Source organism: Larimichthys crocea, chromosome XIX (genome assembly GCF_000972845.2).
Source record: "Larimichthys crocea isolate SSNF chromosome XIX, L_crocea_2.0, whole genome shotgun sequence".
Classification (NCBI taxonomy): domain Eukaryota; kingdom Metazoa; phylum Chordata; class Actinopteri; family Sciaenidae; genus Larimichthys; species Larimichthys crocea.
The window spans coordinates 16,416-43,913 of NC_040029.1; the positions used below are offsets into that span (position 1 = coordinate 16,416).

The window sequence follows — 27,498 nt, forward strand, 5'->3', positions numbered from 1 at the left end:
CTCCCTGTTCCTTTGGCAGGACCTTCTTTAAACCCACCCCCTCCTTTAACTTTCCGCGCCCCCCCGTCTCTTTTTTTCTCTCTTCCTTGTCAATCTCTACTTTTCCCCCCCCCACCCCACACCTTTTCCTTATGAAAATAAAGTCAACCTTACTATACCCTTTGCCTACCTGTACATTTTTTTTCCCTTCGGTTTCTTATTTCCGTACACGGTTTTTTCCCCTTTCCCCCCCCCCTTTTATCTCGCCGCCCTTTTTTTCCCCTTTGCGCTCATTTCCCCATCATTCATCCGTTTCCTCCCTTTCTTTCCGTCTTGTTTGTGTTTCTCCTTTTCCCCCTTGGCCCTCGTGTTTTTTTTTTTTCTTCATTCCCGTTTGTTATTTCCCCTTTTTAAGTCTTGTTTTTTTTCCGTTTTTCCCCGTCCTCCATTTCCCTTTCCTTTTTTTCATTGTTTTTTCGCTTTCTTTTCTTTTTCTTTCCCCCCTTTTTTTTTCTCCCCCTTTTTCCCCCTCACCGTTCCACCCTTTTCTTCCCAACCCACACACCCCCCACCACTAACCCCCCTCTTCTTTTTTCGCGCCCTTCTATGGACTCTTTCTCCCCCTGACCACTAAAATTCGTACCCCCCCTTTTCCGATTTGCATTTTAATTTGGACAGTCACTTCTTTTCCCCTTTTTCTTTTTCCGATTCCCTTTTTGTCCCTCGTCGTCTGACTACCTTTTCCTTCTTTTTTCTGACCCATTTTTTTTTCCACTTCCCCCCGTCTTCCCCACCTCTGTCACCCGACATCTGGTTTTGCCACCCTCTTTCTCCCCGACTCACCCCTCCGCCCCTTTACCCCCCGGCGGAGACCTGCCACTCCCCTCTTTCTCCTTTTTCCTCACACCCTCTCCCCTCCCGACTTCCCCCCACCCGCCCTTTCAAGCGCCTTAGACTTTCCTCCCATTTTCTTTTTTCTCCTCCCTTCCCCCCCCCCCCCCCTCCCGCTCGGCCAATTTTTCCCTCCCTGACTTTTTTTCTCTTACCCTTTCCCAGCAATTTTGCCCTGCCCCCCCCCTCACTTCCTCTTTCTCCCCCCCCCTTTTTTCCTCTCCTTATTACACCCCACAATCTTTACCGTACCTCTTTTACGTTCTACCAGTTACTCCCTACCATCCCCCATTTCCTACAATCCCCCCCCACGTTGACCCACTTTGCTTATTCACTTTTTCTTTTTACACCACCTCTCTATACGGTCACCCTGTCCTTCCCCCTTGGTAAGTATTTCACAATTTCGCAGCTGGTGATAATTTTTTTTTTTCCTCCCCTGTCACGCCCGCTCTGGCTCGCTCAGAGCCCTCCCCCCCGGGGGGGCCGATTCCGTTGTCCCCCCACACCGCCCCCCAATTTCCCCTGCCTTGCCCACACTCAGTTCGTTTCGTTCCGGTTCGGTCCCCTCTACGCCTCTTTGCCCCTCCCCCATTGTAAGCACTCTCGAGAGTCGGGGGTCGCCCCCTCCCCCTCCAAGCAAAAAATTATTTTCCTATTTTATTAGTTTCGTGGATAGCAGGACGCTGCCTACCCTTGGACTCGCTTACCCACACCCAAATATGAAGCACAGCTTTCCTTGATTACTACGATGTTGATCTCCCACCCGGACCCCACCCACACACTCATTCTTTTCCTACTCAACCCCCTTCCAGCCACCCTTTCCCACCACTCGTATGCTTTTCCCGTTAAGCTCCACCCCCACCACCTCCCCTGTTGTACCACACCCCCCCTCGGACCGTACCAGCCCGCCCCCTCCTTCCACCCCCCCCACCATCTCCTCCCCCCCCCCCACCCACCTCCTCCTTGTTCCTCCCCCTTCCTACCCACCCTATTGATTGCCTCGGCTCCTTTTCAGCCTCTCCTTTGTCTTCCTTTGACACTTGTTCCCTGTTTTTCGTGCCTCGTTTCCCGCTCCTCGCCCTTTTCGTGCCTCCTGCCTCCGCCCCCCTTTTCGCCTTTTGCCCCTGGCCCCTTCCCGCACTCCCCCCCCCCCCCCCCCCCCACCCCTTCCCCCCCCTTCCCTCTTCTCCCCCCCCTTCCTTTCCTCCTCCCACCTCTCCTTGCGTCGTCCCCTCTTCTCCCTTCTTCCCTCCCCTTCCGTGTTCCGCACCTTCGTTTCCCCCTCCCCCCCGCCCGTCCCCGGCCCCCCCCCGCGCCCCCCCCCCCCCCGGCTCTCCGCTACGCATTTCTCTCTCCTTCCCCGACCCCCCCCCCCCCTCCTCCCGCCCTCTCGCACCCTTTTTTCTTTTTGCCCCCCCCACTGCGCTCGCCTCCGACCCTGGCTTTTTTTCTTCCCTCCCCCCCCCCCCCCCCCCCCCGCGCCCCCCCCCCCTCCGCCCCCTCCCTCCCGCCACCCCTTTTTCTTTTTTCCCTCCCCCCTTTTTTCTTTTTCCTTCTCCCGCCCCCCTTTTAAGCCTCGGGTTTCCCCCATCCCCAACCCCTCCCACCCCCCCCCCCCCCCACTTTCAGTGCCCTTTCACCTTTCCTTCTTTTTTCCTCCATTCCTCCTCCCCCCTTTCCCCCCCGCCTTTTTCCCTCCCTTTCTTCCCCCTTCCCCTTTCCGCCCCCGCTCCTCCCCGCCTTCACGTTCTCAGCGCCCTCGGTTCTCTTTCCCCCCCCCCTCCCCCCCCCCTTCTTCCATTACCCACGCCTTTCCTTCCCCCCCCCCCTCCCCCCCACTCTCCCTCCGTTCTCCCCCCCCTTTCCCCCCCCCCCCCCCCTCCCCCCTCCCCCCCCCCCCCCCCTTCCAGTCTTTTCTCTTTCCCCCTTTACGCCCCCTTCCCCCCCCCCCCCCCCCTTTTTCTTTCTCTCCCCCCTTCTTCCCCCTTTCCCCCTTTTTCCCCCCCTTCCCCCCCCCCCCCCCCTCTTCCTTTCCCTCCCCTTTTTTTTCTTTTCCCCCCCGTCTTCTTTTCTTCCCTCTTCCCCCCCCCCCTTTCTCCCTTATCCACTCGTTCTTTCCCCTTTTCCCCTCCCTAGTCCCTCCTTTCTCCTCTTCCACCCCCCCCCCGTAGTCCAAGAACAAACCTGTTAAAAAAAACAGGTTTAGCTGGTTTGCTCTCATTTAAAGGAAGAAGAAGAGAAAAGGAGGAAGGAAGAAAGAGACAGAGTGTTATACAGCATACATGTTCATATTTCCTCACCGCCTGTGTAACCCGCTCTATAGTAACAAAAAACAGAAAAAACAAAGTTGGTGGTCGTCATACACCCATAGAGAGTTCAACCCCCCCACCACCAACAACTTCAAACACTCCACATCATGAAGACTTTTGAGCGGCTGCTACTCCAACAGATTGGACTGAACAGCAGACATGTTCCTGAGAAGGTTGGGGGTCCTTCAACATCTGCAAAAAACTGCTGCAGATGTTTTACCAGTCCGTGGTGGCCAGCGTCCTCTTCTACGCTGTGGTTTGCTGGGGAGGACTCTCTGGTGACTGTGGCAAAGAGAAGGACCCCGAACAAACCGCTGTCCATGCTGGACAACGCCCATCACCCTCTGCACAACCGCAGGGGAAAAAATCACAGAGCTGCGTTGAATACGTACCACAGTCCTGGAGAAAATGTGCATGTGTACTTTTTGGGAGTAGTAACTGTAACTAGTTACTTTTCACAAGACTTCCGGTGACTGTCCAGTAGCTCCGTACGTGGTGTGTCATCTATCGCGTTAGTGTTGTTCTAATGGCGAACTGGAAGTGTACGCCCTTGGAAATCAACGATAGCCAAGCCTCACACGGGGCATCGTTTTGCCCCATTACATTACTCCGTTACATACAGTTTGTGAATTTATTTTCATTTGTTTTGAACAAGGAGAATTTAGGGATTTTCATGACCAAGATGTAGCATTTGTTACCGTAACTCTGTACTGTTTCTCTGTATCGGTATCGGCGGATGCCAAACCTCAGATATCGGTGTCGGAGGTGAAAAAAAAGCCTGTAACATGTCAGGATGGCCGAGCGGTCTAAGGGGCTGCGTTCAGGTCGCAGTCTCCCCTGGAGGCGTGGGTTCGAATCCCACTTCTGACAGTAACTTTTCACAAGACTTCTCGCCCCAGTATCCAAACAAACCCCATACCTAAAGAGCTGAGGAGTCGGCAAAGCAGAGCTTAAGAGTAAAGGTGTGGTACTCTGTTCATTAACATCAGATGGTGCAGGCCAGGGCAGCTTATGATGAATGAGACTGAGTGCAACAGAGACATCGAATTGCTGGTGGTAGGTCTTAACCTCTATTACATGCCTAGAGAGTTTTCTCACACCGTTGTGTTTGTGGGTTCAATTCCCGGCCAACGCAGCAGACATTTCACATTTTGCATCATCTGCATATGCTCGTATAACAAGACGGAAAAAATGATAACGCATCGATCCCTCTGGGAGACCAGTCTAACATGTCAGGATGGCCGAGCGGTCTAAGGCGCTGCGTTCAGGTCGCAGTCTCCCCTGGAGGCGTGGGTTCGAATCCCACTTCTGACAGTAACTTTTCAGTAACAGTAACTGGTGCACAACTTTACTGTCATAGTGTCAAAAAAGCTCTGAAGACTCACTGTACTCAACCAGAAGACGGTAGAGAGATGCTTGGAAATTGCCAATTTGGGCCTCGGTGGTGGTCTCAGTAATGCTATTAGTTACTTTCTGGGAGTAGTAACTGTAACTAGTTACTTTTTTAGAGTGCTAAAATGCTGCAACATGTCAGGATGGCCGAGCGGTCTAAGGCGCTGCGTTCAGGTCGCAGTCTCCCCTGGAGGCGTGGGTTCGAATCCCACTTCTGACAGTAACTTTTCACAAGATGTCAGTCTCAAGTTCGAGCCTCACACAGGGCTTTGGTTTGGTGATACCCTATTGCATTAGCATTGTTATAGTACCAAACTAAATGCATACACGCTTGGAAATCGCCAATTTTGACTCCATTTTGGGCCTCGTTGGCGCAGTAGGCAGCGCGTCAGTCTCATAATCTGAAGGTCGTGAGTTCGAGCCTCACACGGGGCATGTGTTTTGTTAGGGGTTAGCATTGTTATAGCAGCGAACTCAAAGTGTACATGCTTGGAAATCGCCAGTTTGTGCTCAATATCGGGCCTCGTTGGCGCATTAGGCAGTGCCTCAGTCTCATAATCTGAAGGTCATGAGTTCGGGCCTCTAGTATCCAACTCGAAGGTCCAGTCTGTAGGATTTAGACCCGACTATTTGTGAAGCTGCAGATTGCAGCCAAATGAATACTCTCCCATCCCTCAGACAAAACTCTGGATGCAAAATTCAGTTGAGTTTTGCTGCTCACACACCAGAGGGAAGCAGAGTCTTAATATGTATCCTGCTCTTCTGAACCAAGCACTGTTCAAGGTAACAGAAGGTAATGTAGAAACACCCCGGCAGCAGGAGGGGATGTATAGATCCATACATGTGTTTTCAGCCTCGTTGGCGCAGTAGGCAGCGCGTCAGTCTCATAATCTGAAGGTCGTGAGTTCGAGCCTCACACGGGGCACTTGTTTTGTTCGTTTACCTGGGATTATAGTCATAAACACTGCGAGCTATCTCAACAGATGAGTGGGGAAAATGTTGGACAATAAATGTGCTTTAAGGGGACCAGCGTGTCGCATTTAGCAGTGGCAACTCCTTTCAGAAAATGAAATGAGGCCTTCAAAGAAAAGAAACATAAAACATGGTAGAGTTTCACTGATGTTTTGGGGTTGCTTTGCTGCTGTGAGTAGTATTATGAAACCTGAAGACTTACCAAAGAATTCTGTGGTGTAATGGAGGGCCCAGTCATGGGCAACGACCCAAAGAATACTTCAAAAAGGCAAAGTGCTGAAGAGTTCTGAAGTGGCCAGCAATGAGTCCAGATCTCAAAACAGCATTTCGGAGAACGAACCCATAAAATCGGAAAGATCTGGAGCAGTTGGCGAAAGAAAGAACGGAGGTTCAAAAGTTGACGAAACTCACAGATGGTGGTGCCAATATCATTGGCCTTGACTGTCTTCAGTGTGAAAATGTATGCGATTCATTAACAGAAACTTAAAGCTGATACTCAAAATAGATTTTTAGGTGGAGTACCACTTTAAGCACTGGGAGGTTTGTCAGTGTTTCTCCACTTTGACAAACTACATCATTAATGTGGGTCTTAAATGTCACATCTCTGTTTCCACAATAAGGCTTCTGCTGACGTTCATGTGTTGGACGTTGCTAAGAGAAAATGTAAATAATGTCACACGTGAGACACGAACCAGACGCATCAGATGTGTCCACAGAAATAAATTTTATCCTGGGGGGGCAAACATTCAAAGAATTTGTCAGAGCCATCCACTGTGAGTTTCAGCTCATCGTTTAGCTGTCTGGTGCACAACTTTACTGCCATAGTGTCGAAAAAAGCTCTGAAAACTCACTGTACGCAACCAGAAAACGGCAGAGAGATGCTTGGAAATCTCCAATTTTTGCTCAAGTTTGGGACTCGTTGGCGCAGTAGGCAGTCTCAGTAACTACTCTAGTTACTTTCTGGGAGTAGTAACTGTAACTGGTTACTTTTTTAGAGTGCAAAAATGCTGTAACATGTCAGGATGGCCGAGCGGTCTAAGGCGCTGCGTTCAGGTCGCAGTCTCCCCTGGAGGCGTGGGTTCGAATCCCACTTCTGACAGTAAATTTTTACAAGACGAAAGTCTCATAATTAGAAGGTCTCAGGTTCGAGCCTCACACAGGGCATGTGTTTTGTTAGGGGTTACCCTTTTGCCTTAGTACTGTTACAGTGCCAAACTAAAAGCATACGCGCTTGTAAGTCACCAATTTATGCTCCAATTTGGGCCTTGTTGGTGCAATAGCAGCGCGTCAGTCTTGTTCAAGCGATGTAAGTTCAAGGGATGGAGGAGCTTTTTAAAAATTACTCGAAAGTAATGTAATAGTTACTTTCCAAAGTAACTAGTTACTTTTAGAATTTGTCACTCAGTAACTACATTAGTCAGTACAGTTTCTGGGAGTAGTAACTGTAACTAGTTACTTTTTTAGAGTGCTGACATGCTGTAACATGTCAGGATGGCCGAGCGGTCTAAGGCGCTGTCAGGTCGCAGTCTCCCCTGGAGGCGTGGGTTCGAATCCCACTTCTGACAGTAACTTTTTACAAGACTTCCGGCACCTGTTCAGTACCTCTGTACGTGTTGTATCATCTATTGCGTTAAAGTGGCTAACTGGAAAGGGACGCACTTGGAAAACAGCGATTTTGCAGGCAATGTGGGCCTCGTTGGCGCAGTAGGCAGCGCGTCAGTCTCATAATCTGAAGGTCGTGAGTTCGAGCCTCACACGGGGCATGTGTTTTGCTAGGGGTTACCCTATTGTGTTAGCATTGTTATACTGCCAAACTCAAAGTGTACACGCTTGGAAATCGCCAATTAGCGCGTCAGTCTCATAACCTGAAGGTTGTGAGTTCAAACACTACACTAAACTGTGCTCCGCCCACTTGATTTCTGCCAATAGATTCTCCAAAATGTTACAAACTGGACCTTTCAAAGTTGATATGTCAGTGTTGTGTTCATAACTTGTTTCCACTGCCCCCAAGTGGCCAAAAAAATCAGTTATTGCAGCTTTAAAGGACAGAGTGACGTTTCCCCCAGTCATCTCTTACAGTAGTCAGGTGGTCATGTCAACATTAAAATAAAATTTTAACAATATTTCTGTTTTGTGTTTCTTTCAGCGTCGACAGTTTCCGGCTCCGGGCGTCTTCCGTGAGTAAAATGTCGTCAAACAACCTTCAAACGCTGGAACACTGACAGTCTGAAGAATAGATGCCGTATCTGTAACGTCACCAACAGGTTTCTGTTCAAAGACGTGGACCTGACACAAGAAGAATGACACCTGGTTGCTCAAACAAGCAATCTGCAATGGCACCTACCTGTCAGTCACAGCGGCAACTCTCTTAATCCTGCATAACTTAAAGCCTTAATATAATGTGAACAGGTGAGTTGTATATAAATTCACCCTCAGTACAGTTGTCATGAATGGGGAAATTTGCTATAGAGACCAAAACTGTTTTTTGTACCAGGCTGTAAACATGTTTATTTCTGCTGTGAAACATGGGGACTTATGGAGACTGACTCACTTCTGGAGCCAGCCTCAAGTGGACGTTTGAGGAACTGCAGTTTTTTTTTTTTTTGCTGGTTGTACCTTGTGTTTCTTTCCTGTGGTATCACTCTTAACATATTCCAGGAACACGTCAGCATGTAATGTAACACAACCCAGCTGAAACTTTGGACTCAAATAATATTGAACTTCCTGTAACACCTCCTACACAGCCGAGACAAAAAAGCGGACACGTTCCTCTATAATCTTCTTGAAGGGATCATTTGTTGTGTTATATAATCAGTAACGTTGAGTTATTGAACAGTAATAAAACAGATTTTTTCAGCTTGGATGATTTATGGTGACATTTCTTCATATTAATATGTTTTTTTTAAATAGCAGTTGTTGTGTTATGTTAAATAAATCACCACTGATCAAAAGGAAAATCTGTTATTATTTGTTTTTCATACATTTGAATTCACTTTACGTAGCAACACTTCTTGTCTTCTTATCAGCCGAGGCCTCGGCTCCAGCTTGCCGATCAGGTTGAACGTTTACAGAAAGCATGGCTCACGTCTCTCTGTTTACTTTCTGCGGTTTCAACATTACGCAACCTTTGGAATCGGACTTCAGAGTGGAACTTTCCCATCACCCGCCCTCCCTTACAGGTGCATGTGATGTGTTTATGAATAGCCATGAGGCTGACATGTCGAAAGCGCTCTTTGATTTTCGGACCTGCTGTCGTGTTAAGCTTTAGAAGTTGTTGCCAGAAGGCACGCATGAAAACAAACAGATTAAAATCTGTGGTCGCCTGTCCGTGTGTAAGATCTGTATAGGTTGACGTGTATAGTGATTCGTATAGCGCCTGCAGCCTCAGGCTGAAAAATGCCAAACAGGCAGAACAAGTTGTTTCTATACGGGAAGGGAACAACCTATGTCAGGACTTGTTCTGCATGACACGTTTGCAATGATTGGCTTGTTGTCCCGCCCATCAAAACTTTATTTTGAACAGAAAACAGAGGCTGAATTAGTCCAACTCAAGTTTATTATTAATATATACAGGGGGCATGCTCAGTGGTGGTTAGTTTAAACAGCTCGCTAAAAATAAACAACACCAGAGTCCAATGCTGCCTTTCAGAGCTTTGTAAATACTGTAGAATGGATATTCTGACTGTGATAGAATAGAATAATCTTTATTGTCATGCAATGCATAATGAAATTTAAATGCCATCTTCAGTGCAGGCGCACAAAAAACATAAATAAAACAGATAAAAGGGATAAAAACATGGATAAACTGCGCTTACATCCACATACATACAGTATATACAGAGCACCAGATAGATAGATACTTATAATACTAATCCAGTTCATCCAGTAGCAGCATGCAAACATATGTTGAATTAACCTGTAACCATAAGTTAAAATTAACCAGAGATCTAAATTTAAATATGTACAGAGAGATTAAACATTTGTAACAAAAAATTAAACATTTGTATAGAAGATACAACTGTGTTAAGAAGTTAACCCGTGCCAAACATCTATACAAAAACTATATAAGTGACTGTAGAAATAAAAATACGAGAGAGAGAACAGGAATAAGATCAAGACACCAGTCTGGGACTTGTTTTGGACTCACATCACATTGACTGATGATCCTACAGCTTGAATACCTTTTCCAGAGGATATCCAACATGTTGTATGTACCCATCTGCTGTATGTTTGCTTTCCAGCTATGTAAACGCATCAATACGTCCCCTATACTGTACTAACATCATTTATATGGCGTCTGTATTTTATTTTATTCTATATTCTTGTTTTGAGATCGATTCTTTACTTTAAGTTCTGCTCTTGTTTGCAATGCTGCGGTTTCGGCAAAGAGGAAACAACCAACACAGACTAACTAAAGGCTTTGGGGGTTGTTAGGTTGTTTACATATTATTTATATTTTCACCAGTTGTTGTTGAGAATTTTATTTGTTTACTGGTTTGCGAGCACTTTTTATTTAAGATTTTTCTGAAAAAAATATGATAATAAACAGATTTTCTATTTAATTATAAACTTTGTCCTAATTCTGTCCTGGGTTTTAACTATTTAACATCACAAAAAACACTTAAGGTCATGAAAACTAATTGAGATTTAGCAATTTAACGACGCATCCACCTTATTTATTGAAAAGTTTCGGTATCGGCGATACTGGCCCGTATTTACTTGGTATCGGATCGATACCAAAATATGCAGTATCACACACCACTGTCTGACGCTACATGTAATATGTATAAGATGTCTCACAATGTCAAACACCAGAGATAAAAGAAATAAAAACTTGAATTATTTAATTAATTAAAAAAATATATATATATATATATATACTTATATATATATATATTGAGAGAGAATGTGGGCCGGGGTGGAGAGGCTCCTTGATAATCTTCTGGGCTTTCTTTTGATAAGTGATAAATATAGGCAAGGCAAGGCAAGTTTATTTGTATAGCACAATTCGTACACAAGGCAATTCATAGTGCTTTACAGAGGCAAGGAAAAACATTTGACATTAAGACAAGCAATAGCAATAGAAATAAAAAATTAAAAAGAGAAGAAAATTTAATAAAAACATCAGAATGTCATTTAAAACATTAAAACAGCAAATTTGAAACAAATTTAAAACAAAAACGAATCACTGGATTATGATTCTCTTTAAAAGAGCTCAGCCATAAGCACGTGAAAATAGAAAAGTTTTTAACCTGGATTTAAAAGTGCTAAGATTGGGGCTGATTTCAATATAGAATATAATCGTCAAATAAATGTTTTCAATTGAAGGAAATTATCTTTACAATAGAAAAGTGCCACTATCTGACGCTACATGTAATATGTATAAGATGTTCTACTGTCCAACACCAGAGATAAAATAAATAAAAACTTGAATTATTTAATTAATTTCAAAATATATATATATGAGAGAGAGATGTGGGCCGGAGTGGAGATGGCTCCTTGATAATCTTCTGGGCTTTCTTTGTGATAAGTGATAAATATAGAATATAATCGTCAAATAAATTTAATTATCTTTTTTTAATTACAATAGAAAAGTGCAGGAGTGCCTCGATGCTGAAAATTCCGATTTTCTTACATCTGAACGTGAACGCCACACCCCCCAGTTTGACGTTATGCGAGCCGCGCATGCGCAGTGGCTGTGTTTGCCTCTGACAGCAGCGGCCGTTAGCAGCTCCGCTTCGCCCGGCGATGAGACAGCAAACACGGACTGCTCGGTCGGCGGACGCACCGGGATGGACTTAAACCAGCGCTTCTTCCACCCTTACGAAGACGGATATCATTTAGACAGCGGACAGCGGTGTGTAGTGAGTTTTTAAACCGACGCTGGGGTCGTTGTTTGCGGGGGGAAAAGGAGGATAGTCGACGGTGAGAGAGAGCGGGAGGGGGATGGAGCCAACGGCCGCTTTCCTGCGACATACGCCGGCTACAGAGGGAGCCACCTCCACCTGAGCGAGCACCGCAACAGTCCGGCAGCTTCACTTATAATATTTGTTTAATTTCTATTGAATTTAAATAGTAAAAAAAAATTTTAAAAAACGCACTTAAGTTATACCTAATCGGGTTTTTCACAGTTTTTTTTTTAAAGCTAACTAACGACTAGCCGGTTGTTTTTGTTTTATTTTGAAATTATTAATCCGGATAAAGTTGGATTAAAACTTCAGATCAGAAGTTTATGATTTTTTTTTTTTTTTTTTTTAAGAGGACATAAGTCAGCTGACTTCTCACTTAGCATCTGTGCTAACTCCTTAGCCCTCCTCCTCCTCCTCCTCCTCCTCCTCCGAGCAGAGATGCACCACCCGGACTACTCCGCAGATCCCCCCGCCTCAGGGAGCAGGAAAGCGGCCTATCACTACAGGAGAGGCAGCAGCGGTGCTCCTGCGTCCAACCCAGGTGATGACAACAACCCGACCCAGGCCGGCTCCTCCTCACCTGGGCTGCAGCAGCAGCAGGTGTCCGGAGCTCAGGTGAAGAAGAAGAGCGGCTTCCAGATCACGAGCGTCACCTCGGCTCAGATCAACGTGAGCGGCAACAACAGCTTGGCGGATGACACCGAGAGCTACGACGACATGGACGAGTCCCACACGGAGGATCTGTCCTCGTCCGACATGCTGGACGTGTCCGTGTCCAGAGCCACGGACACAGGCGTGCCGGAGAGGAGCTCCTCCGATGAGACGCTGAACAGCCTCCACGGGGTCGACACGCCCGGGCTGGTGTCGCCCAACGAGCCCCTTCAGCTTCAGGGGTCTCAGCAGCAGACCTCGCTGGTGAACGGCGGCGTGCATCATCATTATTACCCTCATCATCATCACTCTGACAGCCTGGGAGGAGGCGAGCCTGTGCTGGCCGCTCTCCCCATCGCCACCTCCAGCCCGGCCATGCCGTCCAAAGCCGCGGGTGGCCAGGCGCAGAAGCTGCCCATGTTGGACAACACTAAACCTGCAGCCGCTGAAGGCGGCGTGAACATTTCTAACGTGTCTCCTGCTGCTGACAACACTAACACGAGCGGGCAGATGACCTCTGTTGGAGGAGGAACCAGCGCTCCTCCTCCTCCTGCTGCTGCTGCTGCTGCTCCCAACACTCAAACCCAAGCGGCTACCGGCTCTCGTTTCAGGGTGGTGAAGCTGGACACGAACTCTGAGCCGTTCCGTAAAGGACGGTGGACGTGTACGGAGTACTACGAAAAGGAGGTCTCGCATCCGGCCGCGGCTGAGGCGCCAAAAGGCGCGGAGGTGGCCGCAGAGGCCGAGGCAGGGAACGCCGGTGTGCAGCCTCCTCACACGCTGCAGCCCTATCAGCCGCCGACGCAGGACTTCACCAGTCCACAGGCGATGCAGAGTCCGCCACAGGCGTACGTGTCGCCGCAGGAGGTCGTCATGCAGAAGCCGGCGGCTCCTCTCGCTCTACCTACAGCGACGCCACAGCCTCCCTACACTGTCGAGGCCCAACAACAACAACAAGGTTACCCTGCACCTCTGCTCCATTCAGGGGTCCGACAGCCGGACTTTATCCAGCCCACCGCCCCCTTCCAGACGCAGGTCCAGCCCCCGCTGCCCCACGTCACCACAGGACTCCCCATCACACCGCTACCAGGGGTCACAGCGCAGCCGCCCCAGCTGCCCCATCAAGGTCAGGTCGCCCCACCTGCCCTCCCAGCTCAACCCCAACCCCTCTCCACCGCCTCCGCCCCACACGGGACCCCCTACATGCCTCTAACCGCTGTCCTGCAACCCCTCCTCACCCCGGGAGCGTCCTTCGCCCAGGTCCCCGGCGGTGGAGGAGGCAGCTCCATAAAAACCTCCCAGCTGGAGGACGCCCAGAAGCTGCTGCTCCAACACCAAGGCCTGCTGGGCCTGCCCCGGCTGGCGGCGGAGGCCCACGCGGGGATGTCGGCCGAGGCCAGCGCCTTCATGGCGGCCGCCGCGGGCCTCAGGACTCAGCACGGCGACGGCGAGGAGGACAGGTGAGGACGGACAACCCCCTGTGTTGCCAAAATGTGTTTTGTCGTGTTTTGAACCTGAAAAGCGCCGTGTCATGTCTTCTCTGCAGCCGCAGCACGGGTTAAATTTAGATCTCTCGGTCCGCCGGCCTTCAGAAGGCAGCGCACGGACTGGACGTCGCAGCGGAGCTGCTGAGTCACCGAGGGGAGGTGGTGACTCAGCAGCTGCCCTTGTTGACCCCCATACCGCCACGACTCCACACACTCTGCTTTAGTCTTTTATTAGACGCTGGATGTTGATTTGTGGCACCCTGAGGGAGACGTGCGGCGGTTTATTTCTGTGTTCTCTGTGGTCGTAAATAGAGACAACGTCCTGGAAAATGCCCCATTTTTAAGACGCAGTGTTCATAAACTGATAAACTCTGTGACTGCAGTCTGGTGTTACAGCTGCACCGCCTGCAGGGCACGGAGGAAGCTCGGACTGTGTCGACCTCACCCAAGTCTCCACGACTGAGACAACACACAGCCAGGGACGAGAGTGTGTCTTGCTCCGAGGGTGGTGTTGACACAGCCTCCGTCGTGTCGGGCTGCAGACAGAGCTCCACTGTTTACAGTGTGGAGGCTTTTGTGGCAGCTCGCCGCGACTCTTGTGTTTTTACACGATCTCCTCGCACGTGAATCGGCCCCTGTCGTCTCTCTTTGTCACGCTTGTGTCAGCTGTCCTAACCCCCCTTTTTGTTTCCTTTCCTGCGAGCTCATAACCGTCCCCGCACCTCGATGAAGTCTGCAGGTCAGACCTGTATTTACTGTCGAATGAGGGAGTGAGATTGTGTCCAAAACAACAGAAGCAGAGTGTTTATTAACGCTGATTTTGTGCCGCTCACGGTCCAACGTTCAGCTCTGAAGACGGTAAACGTTCACGACGTTTTGTGTCAGAGTCCAGTTTGCCTCCGGTGTTTTCACAAAGCAGATGTGAGGGTGTGTCGGACTTTTTTTTTGCAGGATCCTGCTCGTTTCTGTTCACCTGCTCGCTCGTCTGGTTGTATATCTGTCACAGAGCGAGGTCGGCGTGAGATATGAGAGAGCAGAGCGGAGCGGTGATATTAATCAGGGCTTTCATCACGTCCTCGTGCCTCCGCGGGTGGAATTTCAGCCAGCGCTGGTACAATTCGTCTTCTGGATCACCGCCAGCGACGGTTTCAAAGTAGAAAAGAGGGAAAACACACACACACACACACTTCCAGTATACTTTCCACCTGTCGTGTGTGTGTGTGTCTTATCCACACAACAACCTGCAGAGAAATATGACTTTGCAAACAGGCCGCAGGGAGTTGAAGTGCGAGTTGTTTTGCTGCAGAAAAATCGAGTGTAATAATGTCGCCAAGCAACGCAGGCGAGCTCTCACAGGCGAGTTCATGATTCGTAAAAGTCAGAGATGAGTCATAACCGAGCTGCAACACAGAGCGAGCTGATAATCTTTAATCGATAAAGCTGCCTCCTTCTGATCAATACACACTGTGTATTGATCCAGAGACAGCTGATGAAGCTCGTCTGACTTCCTGCAGCTCTCAGCTGCCAGATTTCTGTCAGCAGCTGACGGATTAACCTGTTTTTACGAGCTTAATCTTTCACATGTCGATAATAAACAGCCCGTCAAGCTTTGACTCGTCACTTTATGATTTAAAACTGACACGCCCCGTCCAAAACTTTTACAAGACGGAGAAAGTCCCCGACGGCAAAGATGAAATCTAGACAAAGGAGAGTTTGGAAAGGAGCTGAGACATTTACCACGAGGTCTGCTCAGTGTGCAGCTCTTTACAAATAGAAATAAATCAATTAAATTCATATTTAAAGACAGAGTTTTATCACCGCCTGACACCAAACCTATCGCGACTTTCAGGACTTGGTACTGAAAATAGAAAATGTGTCTCGTCTGTGACTTTCATGAGTAATTTAAGACAAACAATTAAATCCGTTAACTGAGATTAATCAATTAATCCTAAAGATATTTTGAAGTTTATGTGCAAACATCAGGTTCTAGAAGTTACTTGGGACTTGGTTTATTATGAATACGACTTCATGCTGCCCTGACCTGATTATATGTTCCATATGTTCAAACTTTCTTTAACCTGCACAAAGCTTCGAAGGCAAAGTTTCAGTTTTAAAAAATCGAAATTTCGAGAAAGGAAAAAGTCAGAATTGTGAGATAAAATGTCAGTTTATGGGATTAAAAAGAAAGAATCATGAAAGAAGTCAAAGTTACCAGTGTCGTGCAAACTAACTGACTGTTTGTTTAAGTTTATTTATTTTATTTACTGGCGTGAACAGACTTCCATACGTCTCGCCCGTGAAGGAAAATCCTTTCAGTCCTGTTGCACGCGCTCAGTCGCTCTTTACAAACTCAGCGAGGCGGCAATAAAACAAAGTGACGAGTCAAACACGGAGAAGAAAAAGTTTTGACATGAGTCTTAAATTAAAGATCTTGTTTTGTGTCAGCTCGTTACCTTGAACAGGTGATATTTCATTTAAGGCGTCAGTTTGTGTTTTAACGCCTCGTCACTCCACGAGGAGCTCATCAGTCTGTCATCGAATCAGCTTTACCGTCACTCCTCCTTCTCTGTCACGCCGTCGTAGCGCTCTCACGCCACAAGGTGGCACTCTCCCCCCGCTCTTCAACCCTCCTCCTCCTCCTCTGGGGTCGACTGTTATTTATGTAACGTCACTGACCTACAACGTGCCTGGCAGCTGAGTGGAAATGCCCTTCATGCACGCAACGAGTGAATCACAGACAAATGAACGTGTGTGTGTGTAATAAGTGCTTCTGTCTTTTTTTAGTGTGTTTCTAATGATTCATTCTTCCCACGAACACGTGTCAGACTATCAGCCATAAGCTGCTTTTATTTATAGAGTTTAACTTTGCCGTCAGACGTCGGGAGGTCAGATCATCTCTAGGAAACGCTCGTGTGTTGTTTTTGCTGATTTATTGAATCTCTCTACTCGCTTTCTCAAGCTCAAACTTGCCGTTTTGATCATTTCACTCATGTTTTCTGGCTCGAATATCAAACGTTCTCTTGTTCCGGCTCTTCAGTAACGAGGATTTGATGCTTTTCTGTTGTTATGATCTGATTTTAAAGACCTCCGGTCTGTGTCGCCTGATTGTGCTGAAGAGGGCACGTTATTGAAAGCAGAAGATCGAGGAACGCTCTCAGGGTTTCTCTGTGAAATCAATCTGATGAATCGACTGCTGCATCCCGATCATCCTCCAGCTCGGTCTGAAACTCTCAGGGTGTCACGCTTGCTCTCCGTGATGCCGTCGGCTGCACAGATTCCTGCAGAGAGTCACACAGAGGACGTCGTATGTGTCGGTGCATGTCTGCGCGGCTGTTTACGAGCTCCTGTCAGCGCGGTGTGTGCTCGCATGTGAAATATTACATGTTTACAGTCGAGTTTTTGGAACCTTCGTCGCTTCAGGCTGAAGCAGAAGCAACGTTTCTGGTTTGAACTGGCTGCTCCGACACCTGTGCTGTTATTTTCTTTCGCGCTCTGTCATTTCCCCTTTCGGATGGCTTCGGCCTCGGGCTGCAACAGTCGCATTAAACCTCATATTTCACATCCTATAATCGAACCTCCTGGTACCAAAAACACTGCGAGGAAGCAGCGTGGAGGAGCCCCCCGTGTAATTTCATACGAGTGGATTCCACACGAGGCTTCAAATTTACTAAAAGAGCTTCACAACAAGTTTCTGCTTATTTAGGAACAAAAGTTTCTGTCGTTTCCAGGCTTAAACGTCGGTAGACTGGACGGAAACGTGACGCTTTGTTCAGCGGGGCGTCGAGCTTGAAAAAACAGTTCCCACAACCCAAATATTTTGCCCTCCTTCCCAGGCCTTCTCGAGCTCATACCTGTTGACGGAAAACATTGACTTCCTGGTAAAGGGCGGACTTTACGGTAAAGAACTGTGGCAATAAGTCAGCTGTTTGTTTTGTCTCGGAGTTCCCGCTGTTAAAACACATTCGCATCACGGCGTGAAGGCTCAAGTGAGGCCCGCTCGGCTCGTGGGAAGAACCCCGCGATAGAGCAACACCGTGCAGATCCATGTGGGTCGACCCCCGTGACGTAACACTGTATCATATTCATCTATCTATCCAGAAATGCTTTGCGTACGTTAGTAAAGAGGCTCTTTGGCCGGTTTGTGGAGAGAAATGGAAGCAGCAGGAGTCGAGATATGTGTTGATATTCGACAGATTTTGTGTAATCCTTTTAATCCTCGAACATTCTGCCAATTGGAAAACCTGAGCTTCTCCATTTCTCTGCCTTCTCCGTCGTCGTCGACGATCCTCGAATCTAGCCGAGGATGTGCCGCTTTGCTTGTTTGTGTTACGTGAGCTCCGTTATTTTTATCTGGACGAGGAATGCGTGAGCTCGCTGAAAGTTAACCCGTCCGTCCGTCCGTCACAAGAACAAGGCCTGTCTGCAGTGTCATTACGCCTCCCTCCTCCTCCTCTGTCAGCCTCTCTTTCGTGGCCCATATGGCACAGAGGCTTGTTACGTAAGGCGTTGCGTGCCCGGCAGAGAGCGATTCACTTGCGCCTCACCGAGCCGCTGAACAGCCCTGAAGCTACTCGATGCAACGACAGAGAGATGTTTGAGTTTCGGGGCGTTGCTGCTCTTTGTTTACTCTACGTTCGGGCGTAGAAGGATGGAGATGGAGATCAACCACGCATTGCAAACAACCACAAGCAGCGTGCCACCTTTTAGATAACGTAGAATTTATTGATCTGATCTCAACAACGCTTCCTTTGCCAGGGTTGATCTCGCTTCTTCCTCTGTGTAAATGCCACCGCTCATAGCCTCTGAAACCGGATTGTGCCGGTTAGAAAACACTAACACACACACACACACACACACACAAGCTCCCGACTGCTTCAGGACAAGTGATGCGGAAGAAGGCGGACGCAGTTTGATGCCTCTGAAACGAGCTGGTAGCTTCCAGCCGTGTTGTGGTTACTTAAATGTTTTGTTTTGTCCTTCGACTTACAGTCCCGGCGGCAGAGTTTGGACCACACACGCTGCAGTCGCACAATAAAGCGAGGCGGAAACGTTACTTACACTCGGCTGGGCGCTTTTGTGAGCGAGGACGGCGGATAAAAAGGAAAGGAGACACACGGGAGATGATTTCTAGTGTGTTCAGACCTCACGTCAAACTCGTGCTCCCACAGTCCGACTGTAACTCTCTCCTCTCCGGTATCAACAAAAGAACGCAGACGACATCACGTCTCACTGATTTTTAGCTTCCCTTCGTTCGTTTCAAGATTTTACTGATCACTTTTAAAGCCCGGCAGGGTCTGGCCTAACCCTGGCGCCGCAACGCTGTTCTGGTCCGTCCTGGACGCGACTTCAAACCCCACCGGGTTCGTTTCAGAAGCGTTTATCCCACCAGACTTTGTTTACTTGCTCATATTTGTTCATTCTCCTGGTTTTTGTGCTTTCTACATGTGTAAATATGCTACGTAGGCTGACGTGGGCTGCTCGCGACATCAGTGGGGTTTGAAACATTGACTAGATTTGACTAGAGCGTCCGCAACAGGTGGATTTTCGGAGTTAGATCCTCACGGAGTCCATCAGGACCCCTCGACTCTGGAATGACCCGCCCGAGGAGACGAGGCTTTTATTCTTTTTATCCTTCCACCTCTTTACATTTTATTGTTATTTAATGGCGTCTGTAGCTGTAGTCTTACAATATAAAACAAGGTTTCTTATCTCAAACATTCAGATTTTGGATTTAAAGATCGGTGTCACTCTTTGTTTTGCAGTCAAACTTTTATATTTTTAACTACTTTTTAAAATTCCTCCACATCATCGACTTCATGCGAGGCGACGCCGCCACACCTTCCCTCTTCTGTTTAGCCGGCGAGTGTCCGTGCAAGACGGTGAAGAAGCCATCGCCATGACGTGGAGTCAAAACGAGCTCTGCTTGTTCATTGTTTCAGGCGCCGTTTGGCACCTCCGAGCCAACGCAGAAGCCAGATTTTAATTTGGCGGTGAAGTCACTTAAAGTTTAGCTCGTCCACGAGCAGCCTGTGAAGGCTTGAACACAGCGGTTAGGTAATATGTGGGTCACATGCAACGTACACAAGCTTTAGATAAATGCAGATATATAATGGATGACGGCATCCTTCCCCGTCTGTGATGTTATTGGCCTAGGCGAGTCGTGCTGCGCCACCTGCGATTGGCTGAACTCGTCTCCAGCGTCGCACCCCCTCGGACGAGTTTCCTGCCTTTTGTTCGGGGCGGGCATGCGTACAGCGACCCTGAAAGCTGAAAGTACACGATGTACAGATGTACAGCACGCGAGAGTTCTGCTGATGATGAATAAAGTTTAAAACACGTAATAAACGCGGATGAACTTGACGCTTTGTCACCCAGCGTCTCGCTCTGCGCGCTCTTGTTCGTGGCCTTCGACTGTCTCTTACAGTTAAGAGAAGAAAAGAACATGTGACCTCCGCCTAATGAGGTTAATAATGTCACCGCCCAATCCCACCAGCGAACTCTCCTCTCCTTTGTCCTCGGCAGTTCTGTCGAGCTCGCCGTCTTGTTTTCGCTCGGGCTGAACTGGCGTGGCGCTCCACGTGAGTGTGCATGCACTGATGTGGAGCGACAGGACGGGGTGTGCCACGTAGGGGAGGGTTGTCTTCACTTATAGAAGTGGAGGTCTGGGTACCACTCCTCTGCGAGAGGATGCTGCAACCAGGAAGGATGGAGGCCGAAGGGAGTGGCTTGCAAAAGCGCGAACGGGGTGTGTGGTCCAAAGCGGCTCATCCGATTGGACGGATCTCCGTAATCTCTGTTGACAGTTTATATAACAACAGAAGGAGGAGGTGACGCGATCGCGGCCGACCCTCCTATCTCCACCTCCCTGCGATGGAGGCTTAGCGAGGGTCTCGACACACACTCCCATCCCCGTCCTGCACACTTCACCCTGCTCCTCATTGTTGTTCAGGGTTCCCCCCTCGATGTGAAGCTCCCCGCTGCCAGAAGGAGCCGAGGGGGTTGCGGGGCCAAAGGGCGCAAGGGTCAGGAGCACGGAGGAGGTGGTGTTTGTTTTAGGGTTGAGTTAGAGAGCGTTAATGAGGGAGAAGGCGCTGCCCGGTGCAGGAGGAGCGCAGGGCAGGAAGTCCATGGCCGTGAAGCTTTTCTTCTGGGAGCTGGAGAAGCATCTGAAGAGGTAACGATGGCTGTAGTGTTGTCACGTCGTGAGAGGGGTCGGGGGGTCAGCGCAGAGGGCGCGGGCGCCAACGGGGGCTTTGTGTCGATGTCTAATCGTTAGCGGTGTTGTCGTTGGATTGAATGTTGTTGAAAAAGTGAAAGAACATCCTGCAGGGAACTTTTTTTAAAAAATCTCACACGCCTCTACCTGCATCGAGGGACGTCGCCTCAGGATGCACGAAGTCGGAGCGCTCAGCCGCCCTGAGGAGCTGTGAAGGAGTCCGAGGACACGGTGTTCTCACTTCATGTTCTGCTCGACTGTGCACATGAAAGCTCACATGCAATGTAACACGGATTCACATGGAGGGAACCGACTTCAACTCTTTTATTTTAAATATTTTACTTTGACATTTCTACACAAATATCTCAGTTTCCAAACCAGCTCGTTCTTGATTTATTTGTTGTTTTGCATCATCGCGCCTTCCCGACTTTAAAACCACGCGCACATCACGCATGGCAAATGTAACGTGACGTAATGACGGGCAGAGACGTCTTTGCGTACATTTTTTTTGTACATTTGTACTTTCGCCACATCTAGTCCGATCCACATTCGATCCAAACTCTGCAAACTCTTAGTCTGACCTCCCGTCGACGAGCCGCGCTTCAGTTTCAGCGCTCATCGTTTAAGGAGAAGTCACCGCAGACGTTACGTTCCACTTCTCTAAAAAAATCAGCTCCGGCTCGTCAAAGTTCCCATGACGGACTCGACGAGGAAGTAACGACACAGAGACGTGACTCAGATTTCTAACAGCGGGAGCTGCTTAAAAGCAGGACAGAGATCCCGATGTGTTTGTGTCGGGTCAAAGTCAAAGAAAGGTGCGACTGAGCGGCAGGTAAAGGTCAGAGGAGAGTGAAGCTCACACTTTAACCTGCTTCCTCTTCTTTGTGTGACGACATCAGCACACACCTGAACTGAGTTTACTATCATAGAAATATTCACAAAGACGATTTTTTTATTAGTTTATGTCAGATTTGCTTTTAACTGACCGACTGTTTGAGCTCTGCGTGACATATTTAGACGTTTTAAACACTATTTTGACCAAATCGGTCAATGAAATACATGAATGTGACTGAATGAATCAGATTGAATCGGGTCGTTGAACGTTCTCTGGTTTCAGCCTCTTAAATTTTGAGGATTCTCTCTCTCTCTTTTTTTTATTTTTATAGCTAAAAGTCAGAACTGAAACTAAACCGATTAATCAATGAGAAAAACCACGATGCTCTCTTTTTAATAATCGATCGATCGTTGCCTTTAAACGTCACAAACACCCCAAAATAATCAGTTAAAGTTATTTTAAAATGAGTAAAGCAGCTTATATATATATATATTTGAGTGTGTGGATGTTTGTCCGGGAGTCGAGCACAGTGTGTTCTCATGTCAAACTTTGAGTCTGGATGTTTATTTGCTCTGATGTGACACGTTTGTGTGTGTGTGTGTGTGTGTGTGTGTGTGTGTGTGTGTGTGTGTGTCGTGCACACCTTTACCACCGACAGGTGGAGGCATTGCTCCACCTGTCTCCCCGTCCTCTCCGCCTCGCACCTCGTCTCGTGTTCAGCTCTGAGCTCGGCTCTTCGCACGCACGCCTTTTTATACCCCGCCGCGCCGCCGCAGTGCCCTCCCCCTTCTGCATATATTATGCTAATGAGCTCTGCCTCTCGGCCAATCAGCGCGCCGCTGCCGCTGTTTTCCCGGAGAGAGGGAGAGCCGCGGTTTGCGGGATCCGCAGCCCGCCGCTTCAGTCTTTGTGTGCCCGGGCTGCGAGGCGGAGGAGAGCGGAGAGCAGGAGCAGAGCCTCCCCGACGTCCGTGAGCATTCAACACCGACCGACACCGACGATGCGCCGCTTCTCTCCGGTCGTCCCGCCGGGTGTCTGACGCACCGGGTAGCATGAACTCCCAGTGTTACACGGTGGCGATGGATCTTGGCGTTTGTCAGCTGAGGAATTTCTCCATCTCGTTTCTGTCCTCCGTGCTCGGCAAGGAGAGCGTGCGGGTCGACAATAGGTAAAAAAAAAAAAAAAATTTAAATGCGTGAGTGTGTGCGGGGTAAAGCGTCTTTATGTGTCATTCAGTGTTACATCATGTGTGTGTGTGTGTTGCAGCTCCTCCGGTGCCAGTGTGGTGGCCATCGACAACAAGATAGAACAAGCTATGGTGAGTTATGTAATTCTGGATGCTTTTATTTTGAAATCCTGCGCCGCCTAGAATGAATGAAATCGGTGCTTTTATTGTGTTTTTTTTTGTTTTGTTGCACCTGCAGCAGCAGCAGCTTCCTGCCCTGTCACGATTTGGCAGCCTCAGGTTCACACGCTATCCCCTCTCTCTCTCTCTCATGCATATACATACTCTCTCACTCTTTCTCACCCTCCTCACCCGCTCTCCTCCCTCCTCTCCCTCCTGTCCCGTGTTGCTAGGCAAGCAGCAGCCTCCCCGCTGCTCGGTATAAATAACTCAGCCGGTGATAGGCTCCTCCCAACCCGGTGCAGGAACATTTTGTTCCCTCGCTGCTGCTGAACCAGGGCAGGGAGGAGGAGGAGGTGGAGGAGGAGGTGGAGGAGGGTCCACAGAGGAGGAGGATGCTCTGATTATCAAAGCCTCACAGCTCAGGCATCATCGTGGGAACGCACCAGAAAGATTATATATAAAAATCCACCTTTTCTTTTTTGTTTTTTTAGCGGTGACGTGCCACATTTTCCCCTCTATCATCAGCCTGAGTCACATTCTCCTGTTTTATTTTGACACCAGCAGGAAGTCTGGACTCTTTATATATAAATATATAAACATGGATGACACGAAATATTTATAGCAAGAGAAAGGAAGCTCCAACAAACAACGACTTTGTCTGACTTAAAGACGATAAAACACTTTCAGGAGGCGTAACTACGTGACAGTGAAGTCGTTTTTATTAATTTATGTTGTAAATATTAAACAGAAAAGCAGCGAGATGTCCGATTCTGCCTCTTCCACCTCCTAAATATCTGTAAAGACGATAATCAGTGGCTGAATGACGCCTGGTTGCTTAAACAAGCCACGTTTTTGCTATTGTAGACACAAAAAACAGTTTGTTTCCAGCCCTGCTTTGTCTCTTCAATAGAAGAAGTAAACATTTTAAAAAGGGGACTATTTTATGCTGTGGATGAAGCCTGGTTGCTCAAACAAGCCACCTATAACGACAATCAAAGCGTCCACGCTCTTAATCCTGCATAACTTTAAGCCTTAATATAATGTGAACAGGTGAGTTGTATATAAATTCACCCTCAGTACAGTTGTCATGAACGGGGAAATTAGCTACAGAGACCAAAACTGTTTTTTGTACCAGGCTGTAAACATGTTTATTTCTGCTGTGAAACATGGGGACTTATGGAGACTTTCTGGTGGCTTCACTTCACATCCACGGAGGTTGCTGCTTCTCGTTTTTGATGTTTTTTTTGGCGCTTAAAGGAGATAAAACAGAAGTACAGACACATCAAGAAGCGTTAACGACTGGACAATAAAGTGTTTTTTTATAAATATAAGTTTAAAATATGAAACAGAAAAGCAGTGAATCCTCACAGCTGAGAAGCTGGAACCACAGGATGTTAGTCATTCATTTTCTGTTGGATTAATCGATAAGAATTTGTTTTAATCATCAAAATATGGAAAGAAAAAGGAAAAAGTCTGAATTTCTGAAGCTAAAAATGAGAGAGAAGTTTAAATATTTAGCATTTCTGCTCTGAAACAATCGATTATCAAAATAAAAACGATAAAAATGTATTTTTGCTGTGAAGTTGGACATTTGAACATGGGGACTTATGGAGACTGACTCACTTCTGGAGCCAGCCTCAAGTGGACGTTTGAGGAACTGCTGTTTTTTTTTTGGCGGCTTCACTTCACACGGACACGGAGGTTGCCGCTTGCTGTGATTTGATAATTCAGTCACATTTAGTGTCTCGTCTTTTTATTATTATCTTTAGCTATAATTTCCCTCAAATTTCAGGGAAAGCTTCCTGGAAAGAAGTTTTATATTAATTGTCTTGGAAATAGAAATTTACTTGAGGAGGTTATATTTATTTAAACTTCAGTATTTTCCTTTAATTGGTACCAAATTTTTACCAACGAGGAGACTTTTTTAAAAATTATATTTTCCAAGTCTCCTCGTTGGTAAAAATCACCGTTAAAGTCTGTGAGATAAAGTCTTGTGCCACATATTTTGATTTTACAACATGCACATGAAAACTTGGTTGCTGCTTCTTGTTTTTGGTGCTTAAAGGAGATAAAACGGAAGTACAGACACATCAAGAAGCGTAACGACTGGACAATAAAGTGTTTTTTATAAGTATAAGTTTAAAATATGAAACAGAAAAGCAGCAGATCTTCACGTTTGTGAAGCTGGAACAGGATGGAAAGAGTTTCTGCTTCAGTTAATCAGCTGACTGCAGATTTAATCGTGCGATTGTCTGACCCTCTTTGTCTCTCTCTGTCCGTCCTCAGGACCTGGTGAAGAGCCACCTGATGTACGCCGTGCGCGAGGAGGTGGAGGTGCTGAAGGAGCAGATCAAGGAGCTTATCGAGCGCAACACTCAGCTGGAGCAGGAGAACAACCTGCTGAAGAACCTGGCCAGCCCCGAGCAGATGGCTCAGTTCCAGGCTCAGGTCCAGACCGGCACCTCGCCGACCGGCGCCTCCCAGCCTCCTCTGGTGCCGCCGCAGCCGTCGACGACGACGGGGACGACGCAGGCCCTCCCCTCCACACAGAGCTCCGGTACGTCCGCGTAACGCTGAAAGCTGCACGGTGGAGGAGGAGGAGGAGGAGGAGGAGGAGGAGGAGTCTCGCCATACTGTGAACTGACTCGCGGAGGACGACGTTCTTTTGTTGCACATTTTAATTTAACTGAAAGACTTCGTGTGTGTGTGTGTGTGTGTGTGTCCGCTTTTATTACCTGCTTCAGACAATCATCATCGTCGTCGTGGCGATGAGGGAGCTGACAGGAAGCCACCGTGGCCGCCGCCTCCTCCTCCTCTTCCTCTTCTTCCTCTGGCCAATCAGAGAGGAGAACGCTCAGTGCCACCGCCGCTGTCACACTTTTTAATTTTTATTTCTTAACCGTCTCGTCTTCGGTGCACTTTTTTTATTTTCCCGACTGACAACGGACGAACTCTGATTCTTCGACAGTCCCATCTGGAATGGGACTCGACAAAGTCCAGCTCACTTTTGTTTTTTTGTTTGTTTCCCTCCGAGAGACGTCGACGGGATTACACAGATTATGAAATATATATATAAGCAGCGCCTCGTCGTCCACTTCGTGTCCTTCTCCCTGAACTCTTCTCCTCTTTGTTCTCGGACGTAAAACATTTATGCAGGGACCTTTTTTTTGTTTTTTGTTAGGGGAGGGTTTAAAATGTGTTTTTGTTTTGTTGCTCTTGTTGATGTAATTAACGTCCCGGTGATTAACGGAGAGGCAAATAAGACATGACTGTTTCTAGGTAGTGAGTAAATATTTCCAATTAAACTCTGCCAAGTGCCTGGTTTCTAACCATAGATACATATATAAAAGCTGTTTTTTTTAGTTGTTTTACTCAACGTGTGTGTATATATATACATAGAGGTGTGTATATATATATCTATGGTTCTGCCAGGTTTTATACTACCTGTGATGTCATTTCTCAGGGCGGGAACAGGTGACACTAAAGATGCTGTCTCTCTCTGTGCGGTGACTCACGGCTTCGTACTGTACATGAACTCTGTCCGCCGCCGCTCGGATTATATTGAGGACGTGTGTAGATGTTTTTTTGTTTGTTTTTTTATGACTGGCGATGGTGTTTATTTCTTTTTGTACAGCCGAGTGTGTTTTGAGTTGCTCGTAGTGCAACTGGAGCGCTGAACACAGATTAACGACACTTTGGCGGAAAAAAATTTTAAGAAAAGGAGGAAAAAAAATAATAATTTCAAGGAAAATGCCCGAGCACAATTATGTGGATGTTTGTGTGCATGTTCCTCAGCCCATCACAAATGTGACGTTACAATTGCACTAGACAGTTGCACCTCAAATAAAAATGAAAACAAAAAAGTATAAACTGGACTGTTATTTATTGTTTTGTGTCGATAAAAGTTGAATTTCAGCCATAAACAAATAGAAATGTAGAAGTTTTCGCTGTAGAAACCCTAAAAAATCTGAATTTAACTCATTAAAACCAACAAAATCCACAATATGAACATTTCTTCTTTCTTTTTGAACGAGGTTTGGATAAATGTGGCATAAATATTCTATAAATTTAAACATTTTTCTCTGTAGAATCCCTAAAAATCTGGATTTAACTCATTAAAACCAACAAAATCATAAATTTTATAGTTTCCTAAAAGAAATATGTTGAATTTCACTCATAAATTTATTCATTTTCTCTCTACCAACAAGAAAAAGTCACTTTAGCAACAGCTGTAAGCTCAAACTGGACTGTTTGGTTTCATTTTAACAACATTTGGAGTCTCCTAAAAGAAATATGTTGATAAAAGTTGAATTTCGGTCGTAAATATTCCATCAATTTATACATTTTCACTGTAGAAACCCTAAAAAATCTGAATTTAACTAATTAAAACCAACAAAATCCACAATATGAACATTTCTTCTTTCTTTTTAAACAAGGTTTGGAGAAATGTGGCATAAATATTCTATAAATTTAAACATTTTTCTCTGTAGAATCCCTAAAAATCTGGAT

At 47.1% G+C, this 27,498-nt stretch overlaps 1 protein-coding gene and 7 non-coding genes across 10 annotated transcripts; all 8 read left to right on the forward strand.

Moving 5' to 3' along the window:
• Positions 1–3,966: 3,966 nt before the first annotated feature.
• trnal-cag (transfer RNA leucine (anticodon CAG)) lies at positions 3,967–4,049 on the forward strand. Its single transcript has one exon. It is a non-coding gene; the product is annotated as a tRNA-Leu (tRNA).
• Positions 4,050–4,410: 361 nt separating this feature from the next.
• Positions 4,411–4,493, forward strand: trnal-cag (transfer RNA leucine (anticodon CAG)). Its single transcript has one exon. It is a non-coding gene; the product is annotated as a tRNA-Leu (tRNA).
• A 215-nt stretch (positions 4,494–4,708) lies between these two features.
• trnal-cag (transfer RNA leucine (anticodon CAG)) lies at positions 4,709–4,791 on the forward strand. The gene has a single exon. It is a non-coding gene; the product is annotated as a tRNA-Leu (tRNA).
• A 142-nt stretch (positions 4,792–4,933) lies between these two features.
• trnam-cau (transfer RNA methionine (anticodon CAU)) lies at positions 4,934–5,006 on the forward strand. Its single transcript has one exon. It is a non-coding gene; the product is annotated as a tRNA-Met (tRNA).
• A 417-nt stretch (positions 5,007–5,423) lies between these two features.
• On the forward strand, positions 5,424–5,496 carry trnam-cau (transfer RNA methionine (anticodon CAU)). Its single transcript has one exon. It is a non-coding gene; the product is annotated as a tRNA-Met (tRNA).
• Positions 5,497–6,559: 1,063 nt separating this feature from the next.
• Positions 6,560–6,642, forward strand: trnal-cag (transfer RNA leucine (anticodon CAG)). The gene has a single exon. It is a non-coding gene; the product is annotated as a tRNA-Leu (tRNA).
• Positions 6,643–7,233: 591 nt separating this feature from the next.
• On the forward strand, positions 7,234–7,306 carry trnam-cau (transfer RNA methionine (anticodon CAU)). Its single transcript has one exon. It is a non-coding gene; the product is annotated as a tRNA-Met (tRNA).
• A 3,914-nt stretch (positions 7,307–11,220) lies between these two features.
• Positions 11,221–26,855, forward strand: zgc:65895 (TSC22 domain family protein 1). Of its 3 annotated transcripts, XM_027291565.1 has the most exons (4): positions 11,221–11,400; positions 11,853–13,563; positions 22,908–22,959; positions 25,276–26,855. In XM_027291565.1, exons 2-4 carry the CDS (start codon positions 11,891–11,893, stop codon positions 25,558–25,560), a joined length of 2,010 nt encoding a protein of 669 aa, XP_027147366.1. In that variant the 5' UTR covers positions 11,221–11,400; positions 11,853–11,890; the 3' UTR covers positions 25,561–26,855. The 3 variants fall into 3 exon arrangements, with proteins under 3 accessions (XP_027147366.1, XP_019113827.2, XP_010750870.1); XM_019258282.2 differs by having other exon boundaries at positions 11,221–13,563; XM_010752568.3 differs by lacking the exons at positions 11,221–11,400; positions 11,853–13,563 and adding an exon at positions 22,143–22,809.
• Positions 26,856–27,498: the final 643 nt, after the last annotated feature.